The 15,804-nt window shown below is 34.3% G+C and overlaps 1 protein-coding gene across 4 annotated transcripts in view; it reads left to right on the top strand.

Annotated features, from left to right (window-relative positions):
- Positions 1 to 15,804, top strand: part of VPS13A (vacuolar protein sorting 13 homolog A) — a 107,366-nt gene that overhangs the window by 6,611 nt on the left and 84,951 nt on the right. For all 4 annotated transcript variants that reach the window (XR_007780433.1, XM_030237249.2, XM_030237248.2 and 1 more), the window contains exons 2-17: positions 1,913 to 1,956; positions 2,485 to 2,527; positions 3,408 to 3,503; positions 3,798 to 3,899; positions 4,576 to 4,685; positions 4,942 to 5,001; positions 5,940 to 5,999; positions 6,211 to 6,291; positions 6,724 to 6,781; positions 8,793 to 8,920; positions 9,135 to 9,241; positions 9,862 to 10,033; positions 10,406 to 10,468; positions 14,183 to 14,318; positions 14,726 to 14,820; positions 15,620 to 15,762. Coding sequence is in view for 3 of the 4 variants with exons in the window: in XM_030237249.2 (XP_030093109.1) it covers positions 1,913 to 1,956; positions 2,485 to 2,527; positions 3,408 to 3,503; positions 3,798 to 3,899; positions 4,576 to 4,685; positions 4,942 to 5,001; positions 5,940 to 5,999; positions 6,211 to 6,291; positions 6,724 to 6,781; positions 8,793 to 8,920; positions 9,135 to 9,241; positions 9,862 to 10,033; positions 10,406 to 10,468; positions 14,183 to 14,318; positions 14,726 to 14,820; positions 15,620 to 15,762 (1,498 nt within the window). In the remaining variant the exon portion in view is untranslated. The remainder of the gene's footprint in view (positions 1 to 1,912; positions 1,957 to 2,484; positions 2,528 to 3,407; positions 3,504 to 3,797; positions 3,900 to 4,575; positions 4,686 to 4,941; positions 5,002 to 5,939; positions 6,000 to 6,210; positions 6,292 to 6,723; positions 6,782 to 8,792; positions 8,921 to 9,134; positions 9,242 to 9,861; positions 10,034 to 10,405; positions 10,469 to 14,182; positions 14,319 to 14,725; positions 14,821 to 15,619; positions 15,763 to 15,804) is intronic.

Raw genomic sequence — 15,804 nt, 5'->3', positions numbered from 1 at the left:
TGATGTTAGCACATGTCAGATATATACACTTCTACTGGAAAGTGATTATAAATTGCTGCAATGAATAAATTTAAACATTAGAAACTTCATAGTATTTTGTGAGTGCTATGAGATGGATGGATTAGTTTACCTGATCAGTTCTTCTATATCAGTTCGACAACTTGAGCCAATTCTTCTAGTATGTACGCCTTTGATATTTGCGTCCAGTTTCCCAAAATTGGTGGTACTTTGAACAGTTGTTGATTGCCATTAGCACTATATAACTGCAAGAATATTCTTGCAATTGGAGCTCCCATTTCCTCATACATTTTGCTGTTTCTAAATGCATCCCAAAAGAAAAGCATTTTGGGTCAATTCAATCTTTGTTTGCAGCCTCAAGTTGTATTCCTTTCCAGGCCTGTAATCTGCTTCTGGTTTCTTGAATCTCATTTACGTCCCTACTGAGCTGTATCAGATGTCTATTCCATGTGCATGTGTTAATGCTATACAACTATTTTGAAAGTAACCATCACATGAGCTCCATTCTTCTTGTCAATTTAGCAGAAGGCATTCCATGTTTAAGTTATGAGTTTTCTTGTTCCAGTATTCCTTTTGTTATGGCAAGTGTTTGATGTGAAGTATACTGTAAAACTGATCTTGCAATTTATATTTCCTTTGTTCACAATATACTGAATTTCTCTCCTTAAAAATTAGGTAACTGAAACACCTCCTGTGAATTTTTGTAGGCCTATAAATAAAACTGGCCAGAGTAAGATCTTTTGAGGGCTAAAATTCCACTCACATTTACTGTTGGTAGATTTCTACTAGGTTAGAAAACAGATGTTGAAGAAAAAGAAGCTAACTTTTGATTTCAAAATGGGTTCTTATGAAATTGAGACAGGGTTTTTCCAGCATCTTTACTTTGAGTAATCCTAGGTTATTTTCATGGACATGTGAGCTCCATGGGACAATCTCAGATATTATTTTGTGGAATGGGTGATCATCTTTCATGGTCTTAATCATCTTTCAGGGATATTTGATACGTACGCTGTGAATCTCTCCAAAGTAGAAGTTTTGGGAACCATAGGTCATGGACCACTGGGTTGCCCCACTGTGAAGGGGAGGGGAGCACCCAAAATTTGTAGGTACCTGTGGTCAAAAAGGAACAACAGAAGTCAGTGTGTTTGGAAAAACTTAAGACCTTTTGTTAATAAATTATATACACAGTGGGGAAGTTGGTGTAAATTAGTCCCTTATAGTATAAACACATGGTGGTAGGTCTTGGGTAAGGGATGGGTGAAAGAGAAGAGAGAGAGAGACACAGAGATTAAAGTGCGGTACAGAGAAAGAAAGGAAGGAACTTTGGCAGTCCTAACTCCAGTGCCAGTGCAGCTGATGGAGTGTCCAGGGTCCTGGGGCACATGTGTGTCCAGGTTTGATTCTGGGTACTTTTATACAGTTAAGATTTCTGTGCTATGGAGCTAATTTGCTTGTTTACTGTGCAAATGAGTTATCATCTGCAGTTTGTTCTTCTAGACCTTTCTGGGAATGGGTCAGAGGTCTTTGAGGGTCTTTGGAGGTCTTGATCCCTCCATAGTGGATTGACCTTAGGTTGACAGTCCATGCCTACTTCTTGACCTCATTCCTTTGCTTGTGCTCTGTTTCAGGAGCCAGAACATATTCCTTTGTCCAAGGAGAGTTCTGGCTTACGTCTGTATGGCCACCTTTTCCTGCCCATCCTATTCTTTCTCATGGCATGTTATTACCAGCTAATCTTGGTTGACTCCACTGCTATCCTTCATTTGTGTTTGAGACATACATTAGGCCCCTTGTCTTCTAGGCTTCTGTAACCAAGTCTGATTCAGAATTTGGGACTTGCAGTGTGTACCACTTTGCTTATTCCAGTTTTTCTTGTTGGCTTCTTTTCTTTTAGGAGCTGTAGCACTGAAAAATCTGGAAATAAAAGAAAATGCACTGGTAAGCTAGTGAAAATAACAATAATACATGCAAAAATTATTCCTGAGCTATATTTTATGTGTTTAATGGGGTTAATGGGTTTAATGTGCATGTTTTGGTTCTTATTTTAGGACACACTTTCTTTTAAGTGGAACCTCACTGGCTTTCTTTCTTTTCACCTATATATTATTTGATTAATTTGAGATTAAACTTAAATGGCAAAATGTATACAATTTTTCTCCCTGAGAGAGCTCTCAGCAATTGGTAAAAGAATGTGCTTAGTTCAAGAGCAATACTGAAAGACCTTTTTTTGCTATAGCTCATGAATCTAGAACTTTGGTTTTGGGAATGTATTTAGCCTAACATAGCATAGCAGTGTAAATTGGTAACCAAATGCTTGCTTATCCATTATACAGATTTTTTTTTCTTTTTTCTGTGATTGACAAGTTGGTTGGCAAGTTTGTGAATGTTATCATAACCTTTTCCTGCATTGGAATGTTTCAGAAGTTGCTGAATTAAACTTAAATTTTCTAAACCTCTTTCTTTCAGAGTCAGTTGGATGTGCCATTTAAAGTTAAAGCAGGACATATTAGTAAGTTGCATTTTATCTTGTACACATGCAGGAATTTCTGAAAGTACTACCTTTCATTGCAATTGACTTTAGGCATCCTAAGCAAGTAATTTCCATATGTTCATTGTTTTGTATACTTTGTACACTCTGAAGTTGTCTCTTCTGAAAAGAAACTTTGAGGAAGCTCCTTTCAATAAAGTATACTGGAGTCTTGTTTATTCATCTCAATATTATTGAGAAAATAGCCCAACACAGCAAAGATGAGCAGTTGGGCAGGACTGGATCTTGTTGCTTGTCTTAACAAGACTCCACAACTGATTTTTACCTTTCACTTGTCTTTTCATCTCCTTCCTTCCTTGTTTTTGCTAAAATAAAAAGTTTTCTTGTTGCAAGTTGATTGTCTTGTAAAAGTGGTTTCTTAAAGTAAACTAAGTCTAAAGCCATTATGCTTCTTTAAATTGACCCTAGAATAATGTCATTTAGTATTTTATTAAAATTTGGGAGGCACTGTAACCCATGATCCCTGTGTTCACAAAGACTAGTAATAGCTGACTGATGATGTGTGAGCTGCCCATGTGCTTTTCTTGTTTCTGAGGATGTTGCAGTGGATTTTCAAGGAGGGAGACATTGCTATTAAGAAGGAGGAACGTAATTCAAGGAAATAAGGAAAGACTGTAGACTTGATAGTTGTACTCATAGGAAAACATCTCATGTTGTTTGCATATTGTGTATGGAAATACAACTCAACTGAGGCATCTTTTGCCTCAGGTGAAGTGGGGTAATTTCTGTCCAGTATAATAATTGCTAAAGAGATTCTGTGTTTAATATCAATTATCTTTGCATTTCTTTTCCAGTCAACTGTTTAATTGTATACTTCAGCCTTTTTCTTTTGTCTTTGTAGGTCAACTTAACCTACAGATTCCATGGCAAAACCTTTATACTCAACCTGTTGAGGCAGTCCTTGATGGAGTTTATTTGCTTATTGTGCCCACAGCCAGTAAGTTAATGTATAGGAAGAAGTGACTATGAATTGGTGGGGTTTCAGTATTGTCTGGAATGGGTTGATACCATTTTCATGAGCTTTATTCTTAGTAGATACTTTTTACAATTACAGTTAAATAGTGGAGTGGAAGTCTTTCAGTAACTTGGGTTTCATCATGTAATTTTCTTGTTATGTAACTGTTATATGTAACTGTTACAAAAATGTAAAAATTACAGCTTTTGAAACAGTTTCTTTAAAAAAAATATATAAGGCTTTTTGGTAGTATACATTTTTACATTATGTGTTTAGCCATAAAATATGATGCTGAAAAAGAAGCCAGGCAACTCTTGGAAGCAAGACAAAGGGAATTGCAGAGAATAGAAGAAGCAAAGCAGAAGATAGCTGACCGAGGTAAGGCTGATGAAAAGCTTATGCGAAAAGCTAATGAAAGTGATGCTGCTTCTTTCTTTAATCCAGAAAGATGAAGATTTTGTCAATGTCTTCTAGATTCTTGTTTTTCCCTTGTTACTTAAAAACCTGTTAGTTATGGTTTTTTAGGTATAACTGCCATCAGTATTGCAGAACCAGCATTCTGAAAATAAAAAGTTTTGAGCGTTGATGTGATCTGATAGAAATTAGGCTTTTGAAATATATTTGCTTTTTTTATCATGTGTCACCTGACATTTTCTTTCCTCTTTCATAAAAAAGAGTTTGTTTCCAGTGTCAAAGCATTTTTACCAATACAGCTTTTTAAAGGGTTTTTTTCAATCTGTTCTTCATGACATTCAAATACTTATCTTTAAATTCAACTTCTGAAGTAAGAAGTATGATTTGCACTCCTAGAGTATTGGCACGTGCTGCTCATACTTTTGAACTACCTGATTCTTCACTCTGCAGGTAGTAAAGCTAGGAAACCTAATCTGAGAATGTAAATGTTGTAGATTATACAGAGCAAACATGTTTCTATGCAATTGGAGTATAATGTAATAGAAAATACTTATGCTAAATTTATTGTGTTATTGTTTCATCCAATTTTAAAAAATACTGGAATGTAAACAAAATATTAAATTGTTTTCCTTTAACATAGATAAAGTAAAAGTAGAGAAACAAGACACTTTTGTAGAAAAGCTGGTTACTCAGGTCATCAAAAATCTTCAGCTGAAAATTTCCAACATCCATATTCGCTATGAAGATGATGTAAGTACTTTTGTATATCTTACCATAAGGGGTTGTGTGCTGTAACATGAAATTAGGAACCTGTCTGATTTCTTCTAGTTGCTTTTCATGTTGGGAGAATACTATTAAAGTTGTTGGATTTTATTAGTTTGATAAAAAAACCCAAACAAACTGAAAAAAAGCTTGGACCAAAATATAAAGATACTTAAATTCTTAGCCAAATGTATGAACAATATATGAAATAATTATTTTTTGGTCTTTTCCTGTGTTCTATTAGATTACAAATCGTGATAACCCCTTGTCATTTGGGATTTCACTTCAGAATCTAAGTTTGCAGGTAATTTTATTTCTCACCTTTTATCTGAAAAACATGTTAATATCTACCAATAGGTGAAGTTGTGCTTTTGTGTATTGTGCTTTCTGGTAGCATACTGTCTAATGGAAAATACACCTGTAATCATCAGCAATGCACAATGGTGTGGTTTCCAATACACTTCGCTATATTTGGGCTGTTCATTCTGAATATTTTACTGAAACTGACTTGAGCTCCAAGAAAGGAGGTTACTGCCTGATAACAAGGAGTGGTGGGAAAGGAAAAAGAAAAAGAAAAATTACATCTTTTTTTTTTCAGCTGGATTTTTTTTTTTATTTAATCTGTGAACTGCACTTAAAGGTGCTTAGAGTAGTAATCGCAAGATGGTATGAAATTTTTTTTCTGGAAGACTATGTAGTAGGATCAGTATGTTGGTTGTGCTGAGTTGCTCTGATTCAGTAGTTGTTGCTGTCTAACTGCTAGTCTTAAAGAAAACATGTCCTAAGTAAATGTTATTTTCTTGAATGAAATGGTGATTTTGTGAATGCTTATTCCTAGCACATTAAAGAGTCTTCTTTAGGCTCAAACTAAAATTGATTGCTTCCAGAATTATATATTAATTCAGTCCCTTGTTTATCTCTGTCCAAAGAGCCTGCCCAAAAATATTATTGCTGTAAGGGAAAAAAAGTTTACAATACCGAAAGCAGAATCTTAAGAATATCTTTGGTTCTTGTGTGCAGCCTATCAGTGTACATACATTTGCATATTTTTGGAGGAAGCAGCGTTTCAAGCTTTCACTTAAAGTAATGCATTAATCATCTTAAATCAGAAGATTGTATTCCATTATTTTCCATGGCATTTAGTTATGATGATGTTGCTGTCTTTTTTTGTAGTTTGTTTCAGTTATAACATGTTGGTGAATTATAGATACTGGAGTGGTTTTTTTTTAATTCTCATTTCAGACCTCAGATAAGAATTGGAATCCATGTTTACATGATGAAACTGCCAAGTTGTTCCACAAGGTACAGTATAGACTATAGGCTAAAGAAAGAATTGCTAATAAAAAAAGCTGCATCAGAGTTTCAGAAAGTAAGATCAAGAAAACCTGTAACTGTGTCGGCTCTATAGCAAAAGTAAAATTCTGAATATTTTTATTCATCCAGACTTTGTGAAATTCAAATTATTAATCTAAAATTTGTGGATACCAGTACATATGTTCTGTTGTATTTTCAGCTTGTGCGACTGGATAACCTTTTTGCTTATTGGAATGTGAAATCAGAGATGTTCTACCATGGTCGTTTGGATGAATCATTGGTAAGATAATGTATCTAGTCTTCTAGTTGAAACTGGGAAGCAGAGAACATGCTTCATATTCAGGCCTGCTTCTTCTTATGTTAATGTCCTGGGGAATTGTTTGTAACTAGAAGGTTTGTTTTAGGAGAAAACAATATATGTTAAGGTTTTATGTGATATATAGTATAATGCTCATCTGAGAAAGTTAAAAAAAACAGTCTTCTGCCAGTAACAGAATTTAGACAATGGATGGTCATCTTACCACTATTCAGTGGTTTTTATTAGCTATATATAGACATATCATTCTGTTAAAAACATAGATGAGTATTTTGAATTTTACTTTGAGTCAGAGGGATTATCTGAAAACTGTTTAAAAATGCTAACATTTTGTACTTTAAAAACTTTATCTGGAAATAGAAGTGCAATTTACTGTTCACTCCATTGCGTGTGTAGGTTAACTTAAAACAGGGAGTTGCCAGCCACAACGTGATTCCAGATGGTTATGATTTTGGTAAGTGTTATTTAATTGTAATACTAATTTTTAAGTGTAATTTTTACTTCTTCTCAGTGGTTGTCTCTTTGGCTGTTACTCAAAAATCTTACTAAGGAGTGCAGTTTTAGCCTGGAAGAATAACTGTCTTTCTGACAGTGAATACTTTATTGTTTAGGTGTAAAAAAAAAGTCTTGATAAAAGTCAGTCTTGAGTCATGTATCATTCTAATGGAATGTCATACATTGATTCTCATTGTAAACATCTCTTGATTAATTCCTTTGTTTAAGAAGTTTAGCAGTAACATACTCACTGTGTAAGTTTGGTGAATTCAGGTTAGTTTGAGTATGTTTTTGAGGTGTCACCTGCTTTATGCAAAGTATCTTTTTTACATGAGAGGTAGAAATAGTAATCACACAACTTTGAAACATTAATTTCTTTTTTTTTTAGTGGGAATATTGTAAGTTATATTGCTTTGAGTATTACTTACTTAAATCTGAAAATTGCATTGGCATTACTCAAAAATTGTGATAGTTTGCTTTCCGTTGCATGGAAAGTACATGGTTTGTGTTTATCATGTGTATCTGTGTGATTGCTTAAAAACTGTTCACAAGTCTGAATGGCCTTGGAAGTGGCTTGTTCTCCAGCAGGAAAGTCTTCAGTTCACTACAGCCAGGGTTAAAAAAGTCACTTTATGCTGCTACTTTCCCCTAAAAGAGTCTCGTCACTTTATGCTGCTACTTTCCCCTAAAAGAGTCTCTATGTTGGCTGACAGAGAACTATCTAATAATTTCTTCTGATTCCTTACCCCTCTCCTTTGGTTGCTGGATTTGATTCTTTTTGCAAGAAAACAAATATTAAACATTAGAAGTTGTTTAAGTCTTTATGTAGTAAGTTCAAAATAGGTGTATGTAAAGCTTAGGTTTCAAGATTTACACTCTAAAAATTCAGCAGTGCCATCAGAGATGCTGACCCTGCTGGTGTACTGTGGTAAATGAAAATTTGGTCCCATTTGGGCAAGTCTTCAAAAGTCTAAAACTTTGATAGGAAGGTAATAAGCATGAAATCTAATTTTATCACTTCATGTAAATACAAGTTTTATACTTATGTGTAAGAACCATAAAAAAATGAACTTTAGGAAGCTAAATACAGGGCGAAAATTAATTGAAATGCTACCATATAGAACATGTAGCTAAAAGTTATATAGAGATGTAGCTCAAAGTTTCATGGTTTCTTCTTGAAAAAATGTGTGTTTCTACTAGTACAAACTTTTCAGAGAATTTGGAATATTTGATATGAAGGTAATGTATCAGTATTTTTGCTGAGATGAAAGAAAGCATATTTAAAAAAAATTATTTACACAAACTCAGATAATATAAAAATTCTTACTGTTGGATCAATTGCTGAAACTGATGAAAATATTGAACTGAACATGGCTTCAAAAGCCTGACATTTCCAAACTGTGGAGCAGTTAAAATATTTCTGCTATGAGTGTTTTTTTCTTGTGATGTGCCTCATTTTTATGTAGACTGCTTGTTGATTTTGTTCCATGCTTATTTGGTCTTGAAATTAGAAATATGGAGTGTTTGGTTTTAACCATTGTTGTGAGTATAATTTATTGAAGAGTAAAGCATTCGTAACAGCAACAACAAAAAATCTTGAGGAAAAAGAGTTCCTATAGTAAAATAAATGCTATATATAAAACTGTCTTGTACTATAAATGTATCATAGCCAAAAAAGACTCCATTTGTGACAAATATAAACTATTCATTGAAACAGCTGTATGCAATTAGGATACATAAAGTTTGTGGTGGTGCTCTGTAAAAATTTGTTCGGTAAATTTTGCCAGAGTGAAACTGAAAATTGAGTAGGTATTCTAATCTATTTTAAGTTGTGTTGGTGCAGTTCCTGTTTTTCAAGTGTAGCATTCTAAAACCAATAGTCTGGCATAATTTAAGATAAGTATATTTTATAATTTATTGCAGTCTTAAATAATTTAATTTCACTTTTTATATCAACTTGTATTTTTTAGTATTCCGCCCAATTTCAGCTAAAGCCAAGCTCCTTATGAATCCTCGATCTGATGTTGACTTTTCATCACCGAAAATAGACCTAAATGTAAACTTACAGGATATAACTGTTGAATTCAATAAACCACAGGTATCAGTTATTTTTCTGAAGTTATATGTAATGTAGTAAAAAAGTTAGTTTGCAAGAATTAAGAAGGATGGTCTGAAATTTTATAGTGTACATGTAGAATCTATTAACTTAGTCTGTTTGTTTTTTTTTTAAACTGATTTTCTCTTCAAAGAGAAGCTTGATATCTGTTGTTCTGAGAAAGATAATAATGCTCAGTTTGAATTTGTTTGCGTAGTACTTCAGCGTTATGGAGCTTCTTGAGTCTATTGATATGATGACTCGAAATCTGCCATACCGGAAGTACAGACCTGATGTTCCAGTGCACAACAACGCAAAGATATGGTAGGCAACCTCAGACTTTGAAAATAATTTGTTACTTATTAACTTGAAAGAGTTACCAAGGAAATGCTTCTTTCTTAAGGAGGTTAGAACTCATTTCATTCTGAAAGGAAGTATTTTGTTTTTATCATTTTTTTTAAGTTAATATTGTTGGAAGTTGATGAGGACCTCATCAAACCAAAGCTGTGGACACAATCTTTCAAAATCTGTGATTGCACTCTTAAAGACCATTATCAGGAACTTCAGTCTGATAGTATTTTTGTGTCAGAAATTTGTTAGGTATATGTTAGGTAGTTCTACCTAAGTACATAGCTATTACCTAAAAATAGGCAAACCTTTGCAACACAGATGGCAAGGATTTGATTTCTTTTCAGAAGATTCCATAAAAATATGTTTTTATTATTCTCACACATGCATGCCTAGATTTGACAGCAATCTGTCAACTTTGTATGGGGAAAAAGAGTAAAAGTCTTAGGTTTCTCAGCTGATCAGAAGTACACTATTAGTCAGGGAATTTCACTCTTTGCACCTTGAATTTGTATGAAGTCAGAACCTGCAAAGCCTTAGGAGTCTTTTCAATATACCAAAAGAAAAATAAGCTATACATTTGTCTTTGCTTTTAGGTGGAAATATGTTATTGATGGCGTTCTTAAAGTAAATGTTCAACCTAAACTCCAGATGTGGTCATGGGAACATATTTCACATCATAGGAAGCAAGTGAAGAACTATAAAGAGTTGTATAAAACAAAGATAACATCAAAAAAACCTAGTGAAGAAATCTTAAAATTGTTGGAGGTAAGTAATTTTCTGTCGAAGCCTTAAATATTGTTCATCTTGATACTTGTTCAAACTTAAATGTTAAAATGTTCCTAAATCACTGTTAAGTTAAAATAAAATTTTCAGTGGCCATATTTGCAACTTTGTCACTACATTTCTTTGTTAGTAGTATTAACAAATACATGAGGTAAATATTTAAATTAGAAACTGCGAGAAAAAACAGCTTAAGCTGATGTGCTGTTCTTTTCCGTGTTTGTTTTAAGTTTTCAGATTGAGTGAATTAATTTGGATTGCATGAATTGAATTGCTTGCTGTTGTTTCCTGTAAAACTGAGCTGTGGAATGTAACAATTGTTGAATTGTCAAAAATAATGTCTCAAATCTCTTCTAGGAATTTGAAAAGGTCTTGGATATTTTTAACATCACTTTAGCAAGGCAACAAGCAGAAGTTGAGGTAAAATTGCATTATTTAAATGAGTCTATGAATAACTGAAACATAAGGTTGTGGAGATTTTAGGCAGATGTCTTTTAGCTATGGTGATTGAATTATGCATCATACAGTCTTTCTTTCAATTTTCCTTGTTCATAGTTTTTTATTGTAAGGCATGGTTAGTTTTTCAGCTTGTAATTAAACAAAAATTAAATAACTCCATATACTCTTTCTTCAAAATGACTGATCTGGGATAAATCCCTTTCTGTTTCTGGTGGGAAAGACCTACTGTGGAAAATGTGGTCACAGGATGACTGAAGTTAAATTGGAAACATTTACACCCAAAGCTGTCCCTCCTCCTAGCAGCCCAGACTATTAGTTTATTCCTTTTCTTCATGATACTGTGTTACATTGAGTGATCACTTGTAGTATGTTGACTCTTTGAAAAAGAGACGTGGTGTTTCTCTTTGCAAATGTTACTCAGAGTACAGCCGATGCAGAATCCTTTTAAAAAGATTAGTTTTTTGCTCCCTAATTGCAATTAGGCAAGACAATGTGACTTGAATAGTTACACCTAATTTGCTAGCCTTCGTTTCCTAGGTTAATGTACTCTTAGTTTTACATACAGTGTCTGAGAGTCTTTCTAGGTCACTGAAGTGAAATATTTGTAGTTTTTTGAAATCTGTGATCTTTCTCCATTAATAATTAAGGTACCTAAAAGTAAGCAGAATAAGAAGTTCACAATCTGAAAGAAGACAGTAATTAATAATTAAACTTTATGAAGCTCAGTTACTGCTTGTGGCAGTGCTTGAAAGCAATTTGATCCTTTTTTTGTTTTGTTTTGGTATGTGAAGTATATTAAATATAGTATAAATGCAATTGCTCCAGTCACAGATATTGTGCTTCTAACCTAAAACTCTGAAGAGGAATCTGTAAATACGATTTTTCCTTCTATTTGTCCCTATGTTCACGCCATTTGAATGCTTGCATACCATTATCCAGGCTCTAACAGAACCAGAAGAAACATTCATGACTGTTGCCCTTCAGTTTGTCCAAACTGGAGTGCTTCTCAAGGGGTAGTGGAAGGTTTGGTTTTGGTTTAGTTCTCATTTGATTTTGGAATAGTCTTATCTTGTAGTGTATAGTTTCTCTTGGTTTTATCTTTTTCCTTCAACTCTTTGCAAGTTGATGGAAATTCTGAAATATTTTTTATCTAGTTTTGCTCTTCCTTCCTCCATTGTGATTATGCTGCTTACAAAAGGTTATGTCATATTGCATTCATGACAACCTTCAAATCCTGAGTTTTAAGATACATTTCTGTAACACTTAAAAGTAGGTTGCAAGAAAATGAATTTTCAGTTGTTTGGGCTTTAAGTCTTGCATTTGAAAAATGTTAGAAGTACATCTTGAAAGATGTGCTGGCTGATTACCTGAATATATTTCATAGTATTGAGAATCAGGTCACAGTGATTTTACGTTGTGTTCTGTCTCCATCAATATTTTAGGATGCATCTGTTCTGTTGTTATCAGGTCATACCTTTGAAAAAAGATTAAAAGGACTTAGAAGAGAAAAATCTACTATGACTTTGGTATTCTGACAGTTAGCCTTGGGTCTGCCACGTATTAAAGGAACACCCATTAGATGTGGGTTGAGTAAAGCCAGGCAAATGATCCTGCTGTTTGTGAAGCTTTTCTGTTTCTTAAAAGTGTACCTAAGAGTTGACTTTCGGGGGCTTACTTTTATCTAGACCTTGAAATCAAGCTCCTTCATGATCACAGTGCTGATTTTCAGGCAACTTTGTAACCAGAACTTTATATTCCAAACCTCAGACCACCTTTGCTTTTTCATCACGAATACAAATACTAGCCTCAGTATCTAAGCATCAAGTCTCTCTGTCAGCTTGAGAAATGTTATCCTTTCAACCTAGGGCAGACTTTTTAGGATTTACTTCAGTAAGAACACAGGATAGAATCATGGCATCATTTAGGTTGGAAAAGACCTGGAAGATCATCAAGTTCAACTGTTAACAGAAAATTGTTAAGTCTACCAGTAAACCATGTTCCAGGGTGCCACATCTACGTTCCTTTTAAATTCTCCAGGGGTAGTGACTCCACCACATCCCTGGGCAGCTTGTTGCTTTGCTTGGCAACCCTTTCAGTGAAGACCCTTTTCCTAACAGCCAATATAAACCTTCCCGGGCACAACTTGAGGCTATTTCTGCATGTTTAGTTGCTTGTTACTTGGGAGAAGAGGCTGACCTACCTGGTTGCTCCCACCTTTCAGGTAGTTCTCTCTTTTAGCCAAAATAGTTACCTTGCTGATTAAGCTTAAGTCTGTGATTGCGTTGATTACTTAACCAATGTAAATGGAGGAGAGGGAAAGTTCAAGAAGATTCTTCAGCAAATTTTTGTAGTACCTAAACTGCTCAGATTCTTTTCTTCATCTTTGCAGAAGTGGCTTTTGTCTGCAGTCTTTCTTTCCCTGGGCTCTGGTGCCTGCTTCTGCCTCAGACATGTGAAAGAGTCATAGCTTTAACCATTGCTTATTCTTCATGGTAGTTGTCCTTTAGCACCAACCTTCGGTATCCCAGAAATCTGTTGTCTCACAGATTTAACCTCCTTTTATCTAAGGCCTGTCCATTTTTTCTTTGGGTCATTCACTTTGTAACATCTGCTTGATGACATGTTAAACTTTTATAAAGAGAACTTTTGAGGACTTTGTTCAAACTTCTTGTAGCTTTGTGTTGTTAAGCGGACATTCTGTATCATCTCTCTGAGGTGAATCAGTAGTATAAATCCAGAAGCCTTTACATTTTTGTGGTGAGTCCTGCCTTCCTTTTTCCAGTAGGTATGTAGATGTGACAAGTCCCTACAGAGTACTGATTTATAGTCAGCTGTTTTTTTTCCTAATTGTCTTGCAGAGATATTTGTGTTTTGAATGCTGAGAAGGGATTCCTGTCTCAGTTTAACTAGAGTATCTTTAAATGTAGGCTTCTCTGCTACTGATTGTATATTTTTGGATCGTATTAGTCACAAAGAAAGTTAGTTTGTGTGGATCACTATAGTTCTGAGAACAAACTGTGTCTTGGATCACTTGATGTTTGTTTGCCATCCCCATAACAAACTTTCCGTGGTCAGTTTTGGATGTAGTCTGCACTTCCTGTGAGGACCCAGTATTGGAATCATCACATAGGGCATCTGCTACTTGTGGAAATAATGAATGCGGAAGGAGGGAGGGCTTCCTTACTATTTTAACTATATGTATCATATGCAGAAATAGTTAGAGTAAAAATTGTATTATGAGAATAAATACTTTTTAAATTGCTTTGGATATCCATCTTGAAATGAAAAATATAGGGCTGATGTAAAATTTGGCCTGTGATGGCTGTGTATATGTATTTTAAATTATTCTTTATGAAACCATAGCATATAATGTTGCGGGTTTTTTATGGCGAAAGCTGGAGAGAAAATCTGCTATGTAAGAAATGTTTATTGACCTTTTACATGCTCTGTACTTTTGTAAAGGTAGTTGTTATGCAAAATAAAATTGGTCCAATAATACACTGTGTACTTGAAAAAGTGACTAGAATGGAAACTAAATAAAAACGTTTTGCGTTTTTAATGCTTGTCTAATGATATTCTGATATGTTAGAGCTGCTCTGGGTCTATATTTTTCTTAGGAAAATGAATAAAAAAGCATGAAGAAAATTACTTACCTGAATATTTTTTATATTTAAGGCAACTAAGGCTGGATTGAAAATCTACAGGCCAGGAGTAAAACAAGATGATGAAAATTCTGGTGGCTGGTTTAGCTGGATATGGGGCTGGTCAGGTCGAAAAAAGGATGAAAAAGCCCAAGAAGTAAAGGGTTCAAGTATGATAATTTACTAGTATTCTTTTTGTTACTAGGAATCTGTTAGAGTCCTAGGTACCTAGCAGTGGAACTGTTATCAAATTGATACTGTATACATTTTCTCTTAGCCTTTTATTTTGCTGATATAATTGTTAATTGCATGTAACAGAGGTTATACAATTGTACAACTCCTCCATAGTTCCTTCTGAACTGTGTAGGGTAGAAATTATGAGGGCATTTTAAAGCATGCTTTAGGTTTGCAAGATTTGGCTTTAAACCCCAGGGTATTTTCTTTTACTAATTCAGGACAGTAATGTTGACAGTATCTACTGATATTGTAGAGCTACCAAGCACAGGAAAGTGTATAATAGTATTTGCATTTTTCAGATATCTATACTCAGTTTAACTGACCTCTTGAAATGTGGCAGGTCTTGAACAGCTGATGACTCAGGAAGAGAAGGCTAAACTTTATGCAGCAATTGGATATAGTGAAACAGCTGTGGATCCAACCCTTCCAAAATCAGTAAGTCATAGCTGGCTATATGGTAACAAATGATAGCTTCATCTACTAACAAAAATGTATAAAGGTGATAAGAAATAACTTTTAAATTTCTTGAAGCTTTGTCTCTATATTTGAATACTGTTCTGATATCTTTTAATGAAGTTACTGCATGCCAGTTTTCTGCATCCTTAAATGCAGTTTCAGTATAGTGGTTACAAAGTTTACTTTTGGGTATTCTGAAATAGTAAAGAATAAATTTTTACTTGCTCTAACAGGAATAAGATCATAGATGTAGTGTATTGCAGTTTAAATATTGAAGTATATTCATATCTTACAGTATTCTAAAGCTTTTTAAGAAAATGTACTAGGGAATCTTAATAAAGGATTAGGAAGTGCACTGTAATCTAAAATATGAGTGAAAGTAGATGAGGTAGAATAAGTGGTTATATATTATATAAAGAAAGAGATTATTCAGGGATTGTACTGTGAAACAGCAACATTTTGGACCATTCGGATATAGTCTGATAAATCCTCTTACTGTGAGGTACCAAGGATGATATCATGAACTGTTTTCTACCTCTGCATCAGAGGGTCTTTTTCACAAAATTTGGTAAGATATGAAAGACTCGTGTTTGTAACTATACTCTACTCTTTAGTTTTGTCTGCCTCTTTATAGACTTTTACACCAGCTATGATGCAAGCCATGCATGAAAGCAGTGGTTTCAAACTTAGCTGTAGCTTTCATCTCTTCATAAATTGTATCAAGATGGATATTAATGTATTTTATACTCCTATGTTGTTGTTTTTTTGGCATATCTAGTATGAAGCCATGAAGTTCTCTGTGTCCTTATTAAGCATGTCGATATCAATAAGAGAAAACCAGCAAACTCCTAAGCTAATAGAATTTGCATTAACTGACTTGAGTACAATATTTACCCAACGACCAGGTGCACAAGCAATAAGGTAAGCTTTCTCTATCAAACTGATTTCACCTCTCATGAAATT

Source organism: Serinus canaria, chromosome Z, assembly GCF_022539315.1.
Source record: "Serinus canaria isolate serCan28SL12 chromosome Z, serCan2020, whole genome shotgun sequence".
NCBI classification, from domain to species: Eukaryota; Metazoa; Chordata; class Aves; order Passeriformes; family Fringillidae; genus Serinus; species Serinus canaria.
The sequence above is the reverse complement of the archived record's forward strand: the minus strand, read 5'-3'. Positions and strand labels throughout refer to the sequence as shown.